This window comes from Chlorocebus sabaeus, chromosome 6 (assembly GCF_047675955.1).
Source record: "Chlorocebus sabaeus isolate Y175 chromosome 6, mChlSab1.0.hap1, whole genome shotgun sequence".
Classification (NCBI taxonomy): domain Eukaryota; kingdom Metazoa; phylum Chordata; class Mammalia; order Primates; family Cercopithecidae; genus Chlorocebus; species Chlorocebus sabaeus.
The window spans coordinates 52693253-52708751 of record NC_132909.1 but is presented as its reverse complement, the minus strand read 5'-3'; the positions used below and the strand labels follow the sequence as shown (position 1 = coordinate 52708751).

General features: G+C 50.4%; 1 protein-coding gene across 1 annotated transcript in view; it reads right to left on the bottom strand.

The window, feature by feature from the left end:
* COL5A3 (collagen type V alpha 3 chain) overlaps positions 1 to 15499 on the bottom strand; it is a 50499-nt gene that overhangs the window by 15854 nt on the left and 19146 nt on the right. The window contains exons 22-44 of the mRNA XM_037992519.2: positions 15377 to 15421; positions 15183 to 15236; positions 15005 to 15049; positions 12887 to 12940; positions 12740 to 12784; positions 12535 to 12588; positions 10158 to 10202; positions 9998 to 10051; positions 9759 to 9866; positions 9291 to 9344; positions 5412 to 5465; positions 4174 to 4218; positions 3902 to 3955; positions 3744 to 3788; positions 3091 to 3144; positions 2937 to 2990; positions 2424 to 2477; positions 2192 to 2299; positions 1951 to 2040; positions 1635 to 1688; positions 669 to 776; positions 440 to 547; positions 305 to 358 (exon numbers count right to left, since the gene is read on the bottom strand). Of these exons, the coding sequence (XP_037848447.2) occupies positions 305 to 358; positions 440 to 547; positions 669 to 776; positions 1635 to 1688; positions 1951 to 2040; positions 2192 to 2299; positions 2424 to 2477; positions 2937 to 2990; positions 3091 to 3144; positions 3744 to 3788; positions 3902 to 3955; positions 4174 to 4218; positions 5412 to 5465; positions 9291 to 9344; positions 9759 to 9866; positions 9998 to 10051; positions 10158 to 10202; positions 12535 to 12588; positions 12740 to 12784; positions 12887 to 12940; positions 15005 to 15049; positions 15183 to 15236; positions 15377 to 15421 (1440 nt within the window). The remainder of the gene's footprint in view (positions 1 to 304; positions 359 to 439; positions 548 to 668; positions 777 to 1634; positions 1689 to 1950; positions 2041 to 2191; positions 2300 to 2423; positions 2478 to 2936; positions 2991 to 3090; positions 3145 to 3743; positions 3789 to 3901; positions 3956 to 4173; positions 4219 to 5411; positions 5466 to 9290; positions 9345 to 9758; positions 9867 to 9997; positions 10052 to 10157; positions 10203 to 12534; positions 12589 to 12739; positions 12785 to 12886; positions 12941 to 15004; positions 15050 to 15182; positions 15237 to 15376; positions 15422 to 15499) is intronic.

Sequence of the window (15499 nt, the reverse complement as noted above, 5' to 3'; positions counted from 1 at the left end):
CAGAGTCACGGGCAGAGGGAAGGACATGTCACTAAGAATGGAGAAGGAGGTTACCCGCACCCCAGTGCCTTTCCAGTTCTTTGGGAGCCCCAGCTATCCCTATCCTCTCTGCATTTGGGTTCTGTGGACCCATTGCTCCAGGAAGCTCAAGTACCTTCTGTTGCATGTAGGTATCAAGATGGTACCCTAGAAGGCAGAAAACTCCACGGCCTCTCCTACCCCGTGAAGAATGATCTCTACATCCATGGCCTCCTCTCTCTTCTGCTACCCACCCCACCCCGCCTCACTGGGGATCTCCACTCACCACATCTCCTTTATCGCCTTTACTCCCCTTGTGTCCAGGGGCACCCACATGTCCCTGCAGAAGAAATGGGATGAAGACCCAGCTTCCGTTCACCCCCATCCTCCCCTGGACCCTTCCTCTCTGTGAGCCCCTCACCTTGTCCCCTTCCTCGCCAGAAGGCCCAGCAGCTCCAGGGGGTCCCAGAGGCCCCAGGGGCCCTGGGATCCCATCTTTGCCGGTGGGGCCAGGGGGGCCACGTTCTCCCTGTTGTGGGAAATGGAAAGGGGGATGTCAGGGCAAGAATGTCCTGCGGGAGCCGTGTCCTGGGATGTGGCAGGGCCAGACCCTGAGGAGGCCCTGAGAATGGGATGGGCAAGTCACTTACCGGGGACCCCTTCTCGCCTGCAGGGCCAACGGGGCCTTGGCTGCCACTTTGGCCAGGAAGTCCAATGCCTCCTGCTGGGCCCACAGGACCCCGCTCACCAGGGGATCCCTGAAAACAGGGTGACGAATCAGGAATAATACCAGTAGTAGCTCTCCTTTGTGGAGGATTTTTAAGCCACCAGGCACTGAGTTCTGTGGTTACCAGGATTATATCTAACCTGTTCCCTTCCTGCAGTGGCCAGAGGGTGCCTGTGAGCACTTGAGGGGCTGGGCACATTCCCCATCTGCTCAAGAACCCCCATGGCTCCCATCTCACTTAGAACAAAAGCCAAAGTCCTCCTGGCAGCATATATATATTTATATATTTGTAGAGACAGGGCCTGGCTATGTTGCCTAGGTTGGTCTCAAACTCCTGGGCTCAAGTGATCCTCCAGCCTCAGCCTCCCAAAGAGCTAGGATTATAGGCATGAGCCACCACACCTGGCCCAAGAAAAGGGGTTTTTATATGTTGGTGGCCAACACACAGGTAAGTATTTGTTGGATAAATGATCTCAGTGAGGTTTGTGATCATACATGAGATGAGGCTTCTCATCATCTATTTTATAGACAAGGAAACTGAGGCTTGCCAAGGAATACAACAGCTCAGCCAGTGAGCAACAGAACTGACCCTGGCTCACTGCAACCTCCACCTCCCAGGTTCAAGTGATCCTCCTGCCTCAGCCTCCAGAGTAGCTGGGATTACAGGCGCCCACCAATTTTTTGTATTTTTAGTAGAGACAGCTAATTTTTGTATTTTTAGTAGAGACAGGGTTTCACCGTGTTGGCCAGGTTGATCTCAAACTCCTGGCCTCAAGTGATTTGCCTGTCTCAGCCTCCATCATGGGTTTTATCATGACAATGTCAAGCTTCCAAGACACCTTGAGTTCCCTCCACCCTGCCCCCACCCAGCACAGGGGGTTATACTTACATTGGCCCCCACAGGCCCCGGGGGGCCCTTATCACCCTTCAAGCCAGTAGGTCCCTGAAGTAGGAGATAATTCACAGTCAAGAGACTCCCAAGGGTGTCCCCAAGTCCTGTCTTCCTCTGTGGGGAGCTCACAGTCCCCACCTCTCTCCTGGGACTGGACACTGAGCTTTGAGGGGTCTGCCTTCTCCAGTTCCCTCCAGCATTTTTTTGCTTTCATCATTTCCCACATCCCAAATGCCATTCCCCCATCCCTCCCCTGACCCCCCATCCTTTCCTTCTCTAAGGGACATGCAGGAGGGTCACCAAAGATACTCACCGGGTCCCCAGGGCCCCCCTTGGGGCCGGGAAAGCCCCTGAGTCCAGCTGGCCCTTCCTTCCCCAGGGGTCCTGGTGGTCCCAGTTCCCCCTGCAGGAGTGCAGAGGAGGGAAGTCAAGCTCCAGGGAGGGGATGTCTCCCTCCAGTCTGTGACTCAGGGCCCCCTCCCCCATGAGACTGATTCTGAGCCTTTGGTTGATCTTGGACGTTCAACCAAGATCTCTAATGGACAGTGTCTCACCTTTGCCCCCTCTCTGCCTTCCAGGCCAGGAAGACCTTGTTCACCAGGAGGTCCAGGGGGGCCTGGAGGCCCCCTTTCACCCAGAGGGCCCACTTCTCCTGTCTTTCCCTGGTGAGGAAGAAGGTACCTCTTGAGTTGGGGTGGCCCAGGGGAGTCACTTAGGAGTCCAGCTTTCCCCTAAGTATCCCCCAAATGGCACAAAACAAGGGAGGTTTATGGAGTCCATTCTGACCTGAGGGCCTAAGACACCAGCTGGTCCAGGCGGGCCTGTCTGACCTTGGAAACCCTAGAGAGAAAAATTAAATGGGGGTGGGCGGTGTTACATGGGGGAAGGGATGGGGGACAGGGAGACGGAAGACCTGACAGGATCAGGAATCTGGCCACTGGTGCGGTGGCTCACGCCTGTAATCACAGCACTTTGGGAGGCAGAGACGGGTGGGTCACTCGAAGCCAAGAGTTTGAGAGCAGCCTGGCCAATATGATGAAGCCCCGTCTCTACTAAAAATACAAAAATTAGCCAGGCATGGTGGCGTGCGCCTGTAATCCCACTCAGGAGGCTGAGGCAGGAGAATTGCTTGAACCCGGGAGGCAAAGGTTGCAGTGAGCCAAGATCGCCCCACTGCACTCTGGCCTGGGTGACAGAGTGAGACTGCGTCTCAAAAACAAAACAAAACAAAAAAACAACACACACACACACACACACACGAAAAAAGGATCAGGAATCAAAGGTTGAGGGGTTACTCACCAATTCTCCTCTCTGTCCAGGGTGCCCTGGTCGCCCATCTTTACCTTGGTGACCCTGGGGATGAGGTGGGAAAGAGTTGGGGCACAGATACAGGGCCTCCTCCCTTCCCTCATCCTCCACCCACCCAACCCCCAATGAGGGTGACCTCACTCACAGGGGGGCCCTTTGGCCCAGGGAATCCTGGGGGGCCTTGCAGACCAGGGAGGCCCTGAAATGGAACCGGAAGTCATTGTCTCATCCTTCCTGCCTCCCTGCCCACTCCCTGAGCCCCACATAATGACAATAGGATCTAGCACACATTGAGTGCTTACTGCATGCCAGGCATGGGCAGGGCATTCTCTGCACAGTCAGTCATTTTATTCACCACTGCGGCTGGGAGACTGAGGTTACTCCCATTTTACAGAGGAGAAAACTAAGGCACAGAGAGGTTAAGTGACTTGCCCAAGGTCACACAGTAGGTGAGTGGCAGAGCCAGCACTTGAACTCATGGCTCTCTGACTTCAGAGGCTGTGCTTTTTTTCTTTTCTTAAAGATGGAGTCTTGTTCTGTCACTCAAGCTGGAGTGCAGTGGTGTGATTAGCTCACTGCAGCTTCCAACACCTGGGCTCAAGCAATCCTCTCATCTCAGCCTCCAGAGTAGGTGGGACTACAGGCATGCACCACCACACCCAATTAAGCTGTGCTCTTACCACTGCGTTATAATGTCTCTTCATCTCTTGGACTTGTCCTCCACTCAGAATCTCTCTCTCTCTCTGACACACATACACATGCACATTTACACACACACACACACACACACACACTCACCTTTTCTCCAGGGATCCCGGGGGCCCCATCCTGGCCCACATCGCCCTAGGACAGAGTGAATGAGACTCAGGCCCCAGAACAAACTCAACTGGGAAGAATTGGGAGGGACTGGCTGAGCCTGAGGCATGGGGGGCCTTGATTGCCCACCCATCCCGTACCTTGGGGCCTGGTTGCCCTGTGGCACCCGGTTGCCCCCTCTCTCCACGAAAGCCCTGAACAAAAAAAAAGGCAAAGATCAGATATGAGGGGTTGGGGGAGCCTGGGAGATGAGACCAAGTCTTCCAGGTCCCCTCCCCTTGTGACTCCCTCTCCAGGGACATTGATATAACCCAAACCCTTTCCCTGCCCTCTGATGACCTCTCCACCACCTTTCCTTCCCAGCCCTGTCCCCAGGTCCCAGCAGGGTAGGGGGCACTCTCTATTTTCTTACTGGTGGTCCCCGCTCTCCTTCCAGGCCTGGCTGCCCTGCTTTTCCCTGAAAATAAATTGTAAGAGAGAAAGCAGAAGAGAATTAGGGTGCAAAGGCATGATGCAAACACAAAAAGGCACCCAGTCACAGACCCAGAAAGCTGTCTGCCACACATTTATTCACAAGCCTTTCAGTCATACACATACACACAAATACAACTTGTACTCAAAACCACACAAAGATTTCAAACACACAATTATAACTATGATTGCATCTACAGAGTCCAAACGTGCAAGCATGTTTGCCCACAGAGACATATATTTATCACAGTTGTGCAGTATGCATACATGATTGCATGCAATCATGGCATGCATTTGGCAATCCACAGCCTGAAGATGACACAGAACTCATCATGTAATACATCTCTTGTACACATGTATACACACTGTAAACATATGCAGACCCGGATTCATCTGAGGACTTTGTCCTGTTAAGCACAGCAGTACACATACACTCGTGAATGTAAATACATGTGTACTGTAGCAACACAAATACAATACATGCCTGTATACACATCACTCAGTGTGCACAGAAACACACACATGTGTACAAGCTTCTTGCACACATTTATGCCCACCATCATGCAAAGTGCATGCAGATTCATGCCCTTGTTCACCCAGGCACAGGCCTGCAGGCTGCAGCATTCGAACTCTGTCTCATCTATATTGAAAGATACATGAGGCCAGGTGCAGTGGCTCACGCCTGTAACCCCAGCACTCTGGGAGGCCGAGGCGGGTGGATCACGAAGTCAGGAGATGGAGACCATCCTGGCTAACACGGTGAAACCCCGTCTATACTAAAAAATACAAAAAGTTAGCCGGGCGTGGTGGCGGGCGCCTGTAGTCCCAGCTACTCGGGAGGCTGAGGCAGGGAATCATTTGAACCTGGGAGGCGGAGATCGCACCACTGCACACCAGCCTGGGCAATAGAGCGAGACTCCGTCTCAAAAAAAAAAAAAAAAAAAAGAGAGAAAAAAAGATACATGAAACACACATACACATACTTAAAGTCATATTCATGGTAATACCATGTGTAATCACCTACACGTGTCATGCATTGCATACAATAGCATGTGTGCACACAAGTGCTTCCAGGCATAGACACAGACACTCAGGGTCCACCCATCATCAGACACAACCACACATGCTGTTCCCCTCAGACAAGTTCGCCCCTCTCCCTTACCCCCGGTCATGACTCACCGACTTTCCTTTCTCTCCTATGGGTCCCAGGGGCCCAGGAAATCCAATGGATCCCTGAGTGGAGAGAATTAGAAAGAAGACATGAGGGTGAGGAGTGAGTGGTGGGTGGAACTGGTCCCTCATACCATCCTTTGAGGCATTTCCAGGTCACTGATTCCAGAAGCTTCCTTAGTCTCTATAGCCCCAGCCTCCTACAAGGCAGCCCTCTTCTCTCCTCTCACTTCCTCTCCTCCCTTCTCATTTCACTGCAGCAAAACTGACCTCCTCCATGTTCCCTGGGCACAGCAGTATATTCCTGCCTCAGGGCCTTTGCACTGGCCACTCTCTTTGGCTGAAATTCTTGTCTCCTAGGTCTCCACAAAGTCAGCCATTCCTGACTATTTAGATCTCATTCAGATGTCACCTCCTTAGAGTGCCTTTCTGCCACCATCCTGGCTTCCACACTGCCCAGGTTACCCTCTGTCTGTCACATTTTGCCATTTTGTTTTCTGAAGAACAATTGCATTGAAATGACCCTTATTGACTTACTTGTTCAATGCCCCACTGTGGCATAGCTCACTGGTCTTATACCCCACTGCCTAGCACACGGTGAGTCCTTTTTAATATTTGTCTGACTCCAGTCCATGCTGGAGGAACCGTTCCTCCACTTGGGGAAAGACATCACAGGCTCTGATATCCTCTCCCACACCTCACTGTGCAGACTGAGTTCAGATCAGAAAAAACAGTTGCCCAAGTTACCCAGTCTGTGGTGGCATCCCGCCTCAAAGCCCATTTCAGGCTCCCTCTACTCTCCCTTCCCATCTGGGGTTTCCATGGTCCCTATACTCTTTTTTTGTTTGTTTTGTTTTTAAGAGACAAAGCCTCACTTCGTCACCCAGGCTGGAGTGCAGTGGTGCAATCATAGCTCACTGCAGCTTCAACCTTCTGGGCTCCAGTGATCCTCCTACCACAACCTCCTGAATAGCTGGGACTACAGATGCACGCCACCATGTCCAGCTAATTTTAAAAATACATTTCTAGTAGATATGGGGTCTCACTATGTTGCCCAGGCTGGTCTTGAACTCCTGGCCTCTAGCGATTCTCCTACTTCAGCTTCTGAAAGTGCTGAGAGTACAGGTGTGAGCCACCACACCTGGCCCCAACACTCTTCGAGGGTCCTGAACACATGCACACAAGGACTTTCTAAAACCTTAGTCTGCCAGGTACAGTGGCTTACACTTGTAATCCCGGCACTTTGGGAGGCCAAGGTAGGAAAATCACTTGAAGCTGCGAGTTTGAGATCAGTCTGGGCAACATAGCGAGACCCTGTCTCTGTAAAACATTACAAAATTCGTCAGGTGATGTGCACCTGTGGTTCCCAGCTACTCAGGAGGTTGAGGGAGGAGGACTGCTTGAGTCCAAGAATTGGGGGCTGCAATGAGCTATGATTGCACTATTGCACTCCAGCCTGAATGACAAAGCGACACCCTGTCTGAAAGGAAAGCAAGCAAGCAAGCAAGCAAGAAAGAAAGAAAGAGAGAGAGAGAGGCCAGGTGCGGTGGCTCACGCCTGTAATCCCAGTACTTTGGGAGGCCGAGGTTGGTGGATCACGAAGTCAGGAGATCAAGACCATCCTGGCTAACCCCGTCTCTACTAAAAAATACAAAAAATTAGCCGGGCATGGTGGCGGGCGCCTGTAGTCCCAGGTACTTGGGAGGCTGAAGCAGGAGAATGGCGTGAACCTGGGAGGCAGAGCTTGCAGTGAGCCAAGATTGCGCCACAGCACTCCAGCCTCGGTGACAGAGCAAGACTTCATGTAAAAAAAAAAAAAAAGAAAAAGAAAAAGAAAAGAAAGAAAGAGACAGAGAGAGAGAAAAAGATAAAAGAAAGTAAAAGAAGAAAGAAAGAGAGACAGAGAGACTGAGAGAGAAAGAAAGAAAGAAAGAAAGAGAGAGAGAGAAAGAAAAGAAAGAAAAGAGAAAAGAAAAGAAAAAAGAAAAGCGAGGGCGATGTAAGGAGGGAGGGAAGGAAGGAAGGGAGGAAGAAAGAAAGGAAGAAAGGAAGGAAAATAAAGTTGTCTATTAAAACTAAGTTAAAAGTTTTTTTCCCAATCATTAAAAAGAAAAAATTAAAAAACTAAGTTAAAGGAAAAGGAGTCAATGTAAAGGGAAATCACTGAAAAAAAAAACTGTCAACTTCAATGTAGGTGAGATAACTATCAGCTCAACAGAGCAAAAATGTGAAACTCTAGGAGGATTCTGCCCTCAGTTATCTTCCCAAATGTCTATTTTTTTTTTTTCTTTTGAGACAGAGTCTCACTCTGTCGCCCAGGGTAGAGTAAGTGGCACCATCTCAGCTCAATGCATCCTCCGCTTCCCAGGCTCAAGCAATTCTCCCACCTCAGCCTCCGGTACCTGGGATTACAGGCACCCACCACTGCACCCAGCTGATTCTTGTATTTTTAGTAGAGATGGGGTTCTCCCATGTTGGCCACGCTGGTGGTGAACTCCTGACCTCAGGTGATCCACCCACCTCAGCCTCCCAACGTGCTGAGATTACAGCCATGAGCCATGGTGCCCGGCCCCAAATGTCTTTAGGTTCCTCCTCTACTCTATAGAAACAGAACTCATCAGTGATATAATATGGGTGTAGTTTAGGCAGAAAAATGAATCTCATCAGTATCCTCACCCATCAAAACATTGGCAAACAAATGTTATGTTTTTATATAAGTACGTTTTTGCATAAGTACATTTGACTATAAGTTATAATTAATTCAAGATATGTAAGATGTGTATTTTATGATTCTATGATTCTCCCCTTTACTGATATTGTTGGTGAATGAAACTTAATCACACCAAACGAAAGGATCCTACAGTTTTATAATCACTGTCATCATCACCATTATCAACATTATTATAATCAAAATGATGAGATGGAAATTACTGGGACATCTGTTTCACAGCAGAGAAAACAGGCTCAAGAAACTTGCCCAAGATCGTGTAGCAGGTAAGAGGGTATTTGAGCCCAAGTCTGTGTGATGCCAAAGCTCACTTAAAAAAATTTTTTTTGAGGCAGAGTACCCCTCTGTCACCCAGGCTGGGGTGCAGTGGCAAACAATTCTCCTGTCTCAGCCTCTTGGGTAGCTGGGATTACAGGTGCATGCTACTATGCCCAGCTAATTATTTTGTATTTTTAGTAGTGACAGGGTTTCACCACATTGGCCAGGCTGGTCTCAAACTCCTGACCTCAAGTGATTCACCTGTCTCTGCCTCCCAAATTGTGGGGATTACAGCTGTGAGCCACTGCCCCCAGCCACATCTGGCTAATTTTTTTTTTTTTTTCTTTAGATGGAGTTTCGTTCTTATTGCCCAGGCTGTAGTGCAATGGCATGATCTTGGCTCACTGCAACCTCTGCCTCCTGGGTTCAAGCGGTTGTCCTGCCTCAGCCTCCCGAGTGGCTGGGATTACAGGTATGCACCACCATGCCTGGCTAATTTTGAATTTTTAGTAGAGACGGGGTTTCTCCATGTTGGCCAGGCTAGTCTTGAACTCCTGGCCTCCAGTGATCCGCCTGCCTCTGCCTCCCAAAGTGTTTGGATTACAGCCATGAGCCACCGTGCCTGGCCACATCTGGCTAATTTTTATATGTTTTTGTAGAGAAAACGATGTTGCCCAGTCTGGTCTTGAATTCCTGGGCTCAAGCAATCCTCTCACTTCAGCCTCTCAGGGTGCTGGGATTATAGGCATGAGCCACTATGCCTGGCCAAAGCCCACATTTTACATTCTCTCAATGGCCCTTGGGGCGGGCAGCTCATCCCCCAAGACCACAGCCTGGACCCCCGGACGTTAGTCTCTGAATCCTGCCCATCTCCATCTCTACCTCCAACCCCAGCTTCCTACCTTAGGTCCAGGGCGTCCTGGATAACCTGGGAGACCTGGTACACCAAGCTTGCCCTGCAGAGAGGTTATGGGACAAAGGTCAGAAATTGCAACCTGGAGGTCAGAGGAGGAAAGCTGGGGCATGGTGAATGGGCTAATGGGATGGGAGTCAGGGAAACAAAGTTCAAGTCCTCGCTCCTGCCTGCTAGGGGCATATCCTTGGGCAGGTCAATCAGCCATTCCAAGTCTCAGTTTTCCTTGTCTGTAAAATGGGATGAAAATGCCTATTGCATGTGTTGGTTATGGAGATAAACACATAAGTTGGGTGCATTAAATTGCTCTATAATGCTGAGCTGAGGAATTAAAGATGACAAGGATGGTAGCAACCTCCTGAGGTCGAAGGTTTAATTAAAGGGCAAAGGGAAAAGGGCAGAGGGAAAAGGTTGGGGACCCCTTGACTATGGGAGGCTGGAGGGTGGAGTTATTTACCTTCTCACCAGCTGAGCCTGGGGGCCCCTCCTCGCCAGCCTGCCCCGCCTGCCCCTTCAGCCCCTCGGGACCATCCTCTCCCCGGGGACCTGGAGCTCCGGGTTTCCCCTGGAAGAAAAAGGAGAGTCTTTAATATCCATCTTTTGTCCTTCCTGCTCTGTCTAGCCCCAGCTCATCCCCTTCCCATCTTCTCCGAGCCCCCCAGACCCACACCACCCCTCATTTGGAGCTGGTCTTACCCGATCACCTTTGAGCCCCACATCGCCCTTGAAGCCCGGGAAGCCGTCCTCTCCCTGGGTGAGAGAGACAGAGGCCAGAAGTGAGGGCCTCGGGGAAGGGACACAACCAGGACCCCATGATTGGGGCTCCCTCTCCTCTGATGAATTCTTCTCTCCTCACCTTCTCGCCTTTCTCCCCCTGGAGGCCCCGGTTGCCTGAAGTGCCCTGAAAAATAAAAAAGCTCTCAAGCTTCTTCCCTGCTTAAGAAGGAACCCAAACTCAGTCCCCTGCTCTAAAGCAGCCAGGATAGTCCCAAGAGGATGCTAGGCAGAAGCTGGGAGGGGCAGCTTCAGAAGAAATGATCTTTCCCCAGAGACCCCTCCCTCCCCACTGGAGGCCTCCCAAGGTCATCTGTGCGGGGGTGTGCGGGGAAGGCCAAATTTCCAAGTAAGTGATTCCCATCTCCTGGAGACGCTTTGTCCACAGTTCCTTCTGGCAGAAGAAAGAGGATGAACATTCCAGGCCCGGACCTCATTATAGAGGCAAAGGAATGTTCCCCATTGTGCCAGCTACAAGGCGACTCTGTGCTTGGCTATGGAGACAGCGCTTAGTACAAGTCTGGATGCTGCTCATACCAAACTCTGAACACTGCGCTTGGCTGCAACATCTCTGAGCTCAGTGGCTACAATGACAATGCACTTGGATCCAATACAACCCATGTGGTTCGTCTCCAGCCACAGAGAAACAATGTAACTGAGCTTGGCTGCAAGTTGTTCTCTAGCTTTGGCTACAATGTAACTAGACTCAACTACTACAGGTAGGGATTGGTTACGATGTAACTAGGCTCAACTAGGGATCAATTAATGTAACTAGAGGCTGGGCATGGTGGCTCACGCCTATAATTCCAACATTTTGGGAGGCAGAGGCTGGAGGATTGCTTGAGCCCGGGAGTTCCAGACCGGCCTGGGCAACATAGGAAAACCTCATCTATACAAAAAGTACAAAAAAAAAAAAAAAAAAAAAGGTAGCCAGATGTGGTGACGTACACCTGTAGTCCCAGCTACTTGGGAGGGTGAGGTGGGAGGACTGATTGAGCCTGGGAGCTCCAGGCTGCAGTGAGTGAACTGTGATGGTGGTACTGCACTCCAGCGTGGGCAACAGAGTGAGACCCTGTCTCAATAATAATAATAATAATCAAATGAAAAAACTGCCAAGCCTGGTGGCATACACCTATAGTCCTAGCTATTCAGGAGGCTAAAATGAGGGGATTACTTGAGCACAGGAGTTGAAGGCTGCAGTGAGCCATGATTATGCTACTATATTCCAGCCTGGACAACAGAGAAGACCCTGTCTCTAAAAAATAAAACGTTTAGGGCTGGGCGTGGTAGCTCACGCCTGTAATCCCAGCACTTTGAGAGGTCAAGGCGGGTGGATCACCTGAGGTCAGGAGTTCAAGACCAGACTGACCAACAGAGAAACCCTTTCTCTATTAAAAATACAAAAATTAGCCAGACATGGCGGCATATGCCTGTAATACCACTACTCGAGAGGCTGGGACAGGAGAATCATTTGAACCCGGGAGGCAGAGGTTGTGGTGAGCCCAGATGGTGTCACTGCACTCCAGCCTGGGCAACAAGAGCAGAACCAGGTCTCAAAAACAAAAAAACAAAAACAAAAACAGATAAAAAATGTAACTATGCTTGGCTACAATGTAACTCTGAGGGTGATGCATGCCAGACTCTGTGCCTGCTACAGTATAGCCAATTCCTTGATTATAGAGTGTCTAAGCTTGTCTAATGCACACATGTTCAGGTAAATTACATCTGTATTTGGTTACAATGTCACTGGACTCAGCTTCCACATGGACGTGAACTCTAACGCCCCTGCACCTCTATTTAGCCAGGGTGCAGCTCTTGGCTTAACCCAGCTTTACTGTGCATATAGATTGTGTGATTCTGAGTTTGAGTTAACACAACCCTTGGGCCAGGGGCAGTGGCTCACGCCTGTAATCCCAGCCACTTTGAGAAGCCAAGGAGGGTGGATCACCTGAGGTCAGGAGTTCGAGACCAACCTGGCCAACATGGTGAAACCCTGTCTCTACTAAAAATACAAAAATTACCCGGGCCTGGTGGTGCATGCCCGAGTAGTCCCAGCTACTCGGGAAGCTGACGCAGGAGAATCGCTTGAATCAGGGAGGAGGCAGAGGTTGCAGTGAACCGAGATCACTCCACTGCACTCCAGCCTGGGTGACAAAGCGAGACTCTGTCTCAAAAAAAAGAAAAAAGAAAAAGAAAAAAAGAAAAAAGAAATAAATGTGTTTGGTCTCTAATGGGTTTAGCTGTTTTCAACAACAAGGTGACAAGGTGACAACCACACTATAAAGCTGTCCTTGGCTGTGCAGCTCCAAACCACAGTCCCACAGACCAATCAGTTGGTCTGGCCTGACCAACTGATTCCCCCTCCACACATTCAGAAGTTTCCGATGGAGCTGCGTTGCATATCCCTGAACCCAAAGCTGGTAAATCACTCCTACCCGCAAGCCCCCAGTATCACCTACCTTCACTCCCCGAGGTCCAGGATAGCCTGCGGGGCCTGCCGACCCTGGTGGACCCTGGGAGGAAGATAAGGTCAGTGGCATTCCAGACAGTCCTTTCCACATTCTAAGAGTCCTCATCTCTCTCCTCTGTGGCCCCTGACTCCTGACTCCAGGCCCTGCCTCCCGACCCTCGTCCCCAACCCAGCCTAATCTCCTGGTCACTCACCTGGGCCCCTTTCTCTCCCGTGGGGCCCTCATGTCCTGGGTGACCCTGGGGAAGAAACATTCTAAGTTGTCAGAGACCAAAACTCGCCATTCCAATTCCCAAGCTTCCCCCTTCTCCTTCCTACTTTTCCCAGCTCATGGTTCTTACCGGAGGGCCATCGGCTCCTGGGAGGCCTGGAATTCCTGGGTTTCCAGGAGGACCCTGAAAGAAGATGAACAGCAGGGGAGAGACAGAGGTGCTCAGAGCCCTGGAGTACCACTAGGATCAGATCTACACAGACATGCAGCCGCCTCAAGGTTAGGAAATAAGCAGACCTCACTGGCCAGGAAATCTATCCCAGCTCTGCCCAAACTTGCTGTGTGACCCCAGGCAAGCCTATTTCCCTCTCTGATCCTCAGAAATCCACTGCTTCTGGGAAGGTTGCAAGGAAGAATATAAAAACAGTACAAGATTGATAGCCCAAGAGGGTGACTATAGTCATTTACATGTCACCCAGGTTGGAGTGCAGAAGCACGATCTCGGCTCACTGCAACTTCTTCCCAGGTTCAAGTGATTCTTCTGCCTCAGTTTCTGGAGTAACCGGGACTTCAACACCCAGCTAATTTTTGTAATTTTATTAGAGACGGGATTTCACTATGCTGGCCAGGTCACCTTGGTGATCCGCCCACCTTGGCCTCCCAAAGTGTTGAGATTACAGGCGTGAGCCACTGTGCCCGGTTTCGGGTAATAATTTAATTGTACATTTAAAAATAACTAAAATAGGCCAGGTGCGGTGGCTCACGCCTATAATTCCAGCACTTTAGGAGGCCAAGGAGGGTGGATCACCTGAGGTCAGGAGTTCGAGACCAGCCTGACCAACATGGTGAAACCCCGTTTCTACTAAAAATACAAAAATTAGCTGGGCGTAGTGGTGGGCACTTGTAATCCCAGCTACTTGGGAGGTTGAGGTAGGTGAATCACTTGAACATGGGAGGCGGAGGTTGCAGTGAGCTGAGATCATGCCATTGCACTCCAGCCTGGACAACAAGAGTGAAATTCCATCAAAAAAAAAAAACAACACTGCCGGGCATGGTGGCTCATGCCTGTAATCCCAGCACTTTTGGGAGGCTGAGGCGGGTGGATCACGAGGTCAGGAGATCGAGACCATCCTGGCTAACACGGTGAAACCCCGTCTCTACTAAATATGCAAAAAATTAGCCGGGTGTAGTGGCGGGCGCCTGTAGTCCCAGCTACTTGGGAGGCTGAGGCAGGAGAATGGCGTGAAACCCAGGGGGCAGAGCTTACAGTGAGCCGAGATTGCACCACTGCGCTCTATCTCAAAAAAAAAAAAAAAAAAGAAAGAAAGAAAAAGAAAAGAAACTAAAGTAGTATAACTATTGTAACACAAAGAATAAATACTTGAGGGGACGGATACCCCATTCTCCATGACACGATTCTTTATGCGCATCCCTGTGTCAAAACATCTCATGTACTCCATACGTATATACCTACACTGTACCCACAAAGATAATAAATAAAATTGAATTAAAACAGTGCAAAAGACATGTTGAAATAGAGGATTCATGGGCACACCCCTCTCTTTAAAAATGCCCAGTTGGGCATCATGGCTTTTGCCTGTAATCCTAGCATTTTGGAGGGCCAAGGCAGATGAATTGCTTGAGCACAAGAGTTCAAGACCAGCCTGGGCAACACAGGGAGACCCCATCTCTACAAAAAAGAAAAAAAAAAAAAGAGAGAGAGAAGAAAAATTAGCTAGGCATGGTGGCATGCGCCAATAGTCCCAGCTATTCGCGTGACTGAGGTGGGAGAATCACCTGCGCCCAGGGAAGTCAAGGCTGAAGTGAGGCATTATTGAGCCACTGCACTCCAGCCTGGGTGACAGAGTGAGACGCTGTCCCCGCCGCGCAAAAAAAGATATGTGTAGAAAGAAGTGTGTCTGCCAGGGAAGGCGGAAGCAGATGTGCCAGAGAACAAAGATGAGCCCGCAGGGCCTGTACATCTTGGTAATATCTTCTGTGACAGGCTTCTGTGGGCTCTCTGTATCCTGACAATATCCCTTATGTGCGCTAGCCTTGGTGGGTTTCTGTTTCTTGCAACCAATCCTTCCCCAACAAGGACACTTTGTAACTCTGGGCTGGCTTAGGGAATGCTGCAGTTTATCACTATCCAGAGCTAACAGAGGGGTCCTGGTGGGAAGACTTTCCTGGCAACAGAGTTGAAGGAAGGAGACTTGAGGAGGTTGCGGTAGGTGGAGCTGTCACTCACCTTTTCCCCAGGAGTGCCGATGAGTCCCTGGGGACCGGGGAGTCCCTGGGGACAGAAAAAGAAGAGGAGGGAAGGCATAAGAAAGAAGCGGTGAGTGTGGAGGTTGGGAAGCCTGGGCGTGGTCTAAGGTCTCAACTGACCACTCCCATGCCCCGTTATTGGGAAAGATAGTTCAAACCTGCGACCCATGGTTTCCCTGCTGTCCCGGAGGGCCTGGCTCTCCTGGAGGACCCTGAGGAGAAAGTGGGGCTTCAGTGAAGCTGAGAGGGGTCATGGTGCTGAGGCGTTAGTGAAATTGACTTGGGGGGTGGGTCAGTCATGGAAGGGAATAGAGATGTGGACAATTGGGGTCAGAGGGCAAGGGGCACGTACCACATTGCCTTTGGCACCAGGAGCACCGTCAATTCCAGTCACACCCTAGGGGAAAAGAGGATGTGAGACCAAGACAGAGCAACAAGCGGGGAGCCTGAGTCTGAGACACCGAGAGATGCAGGT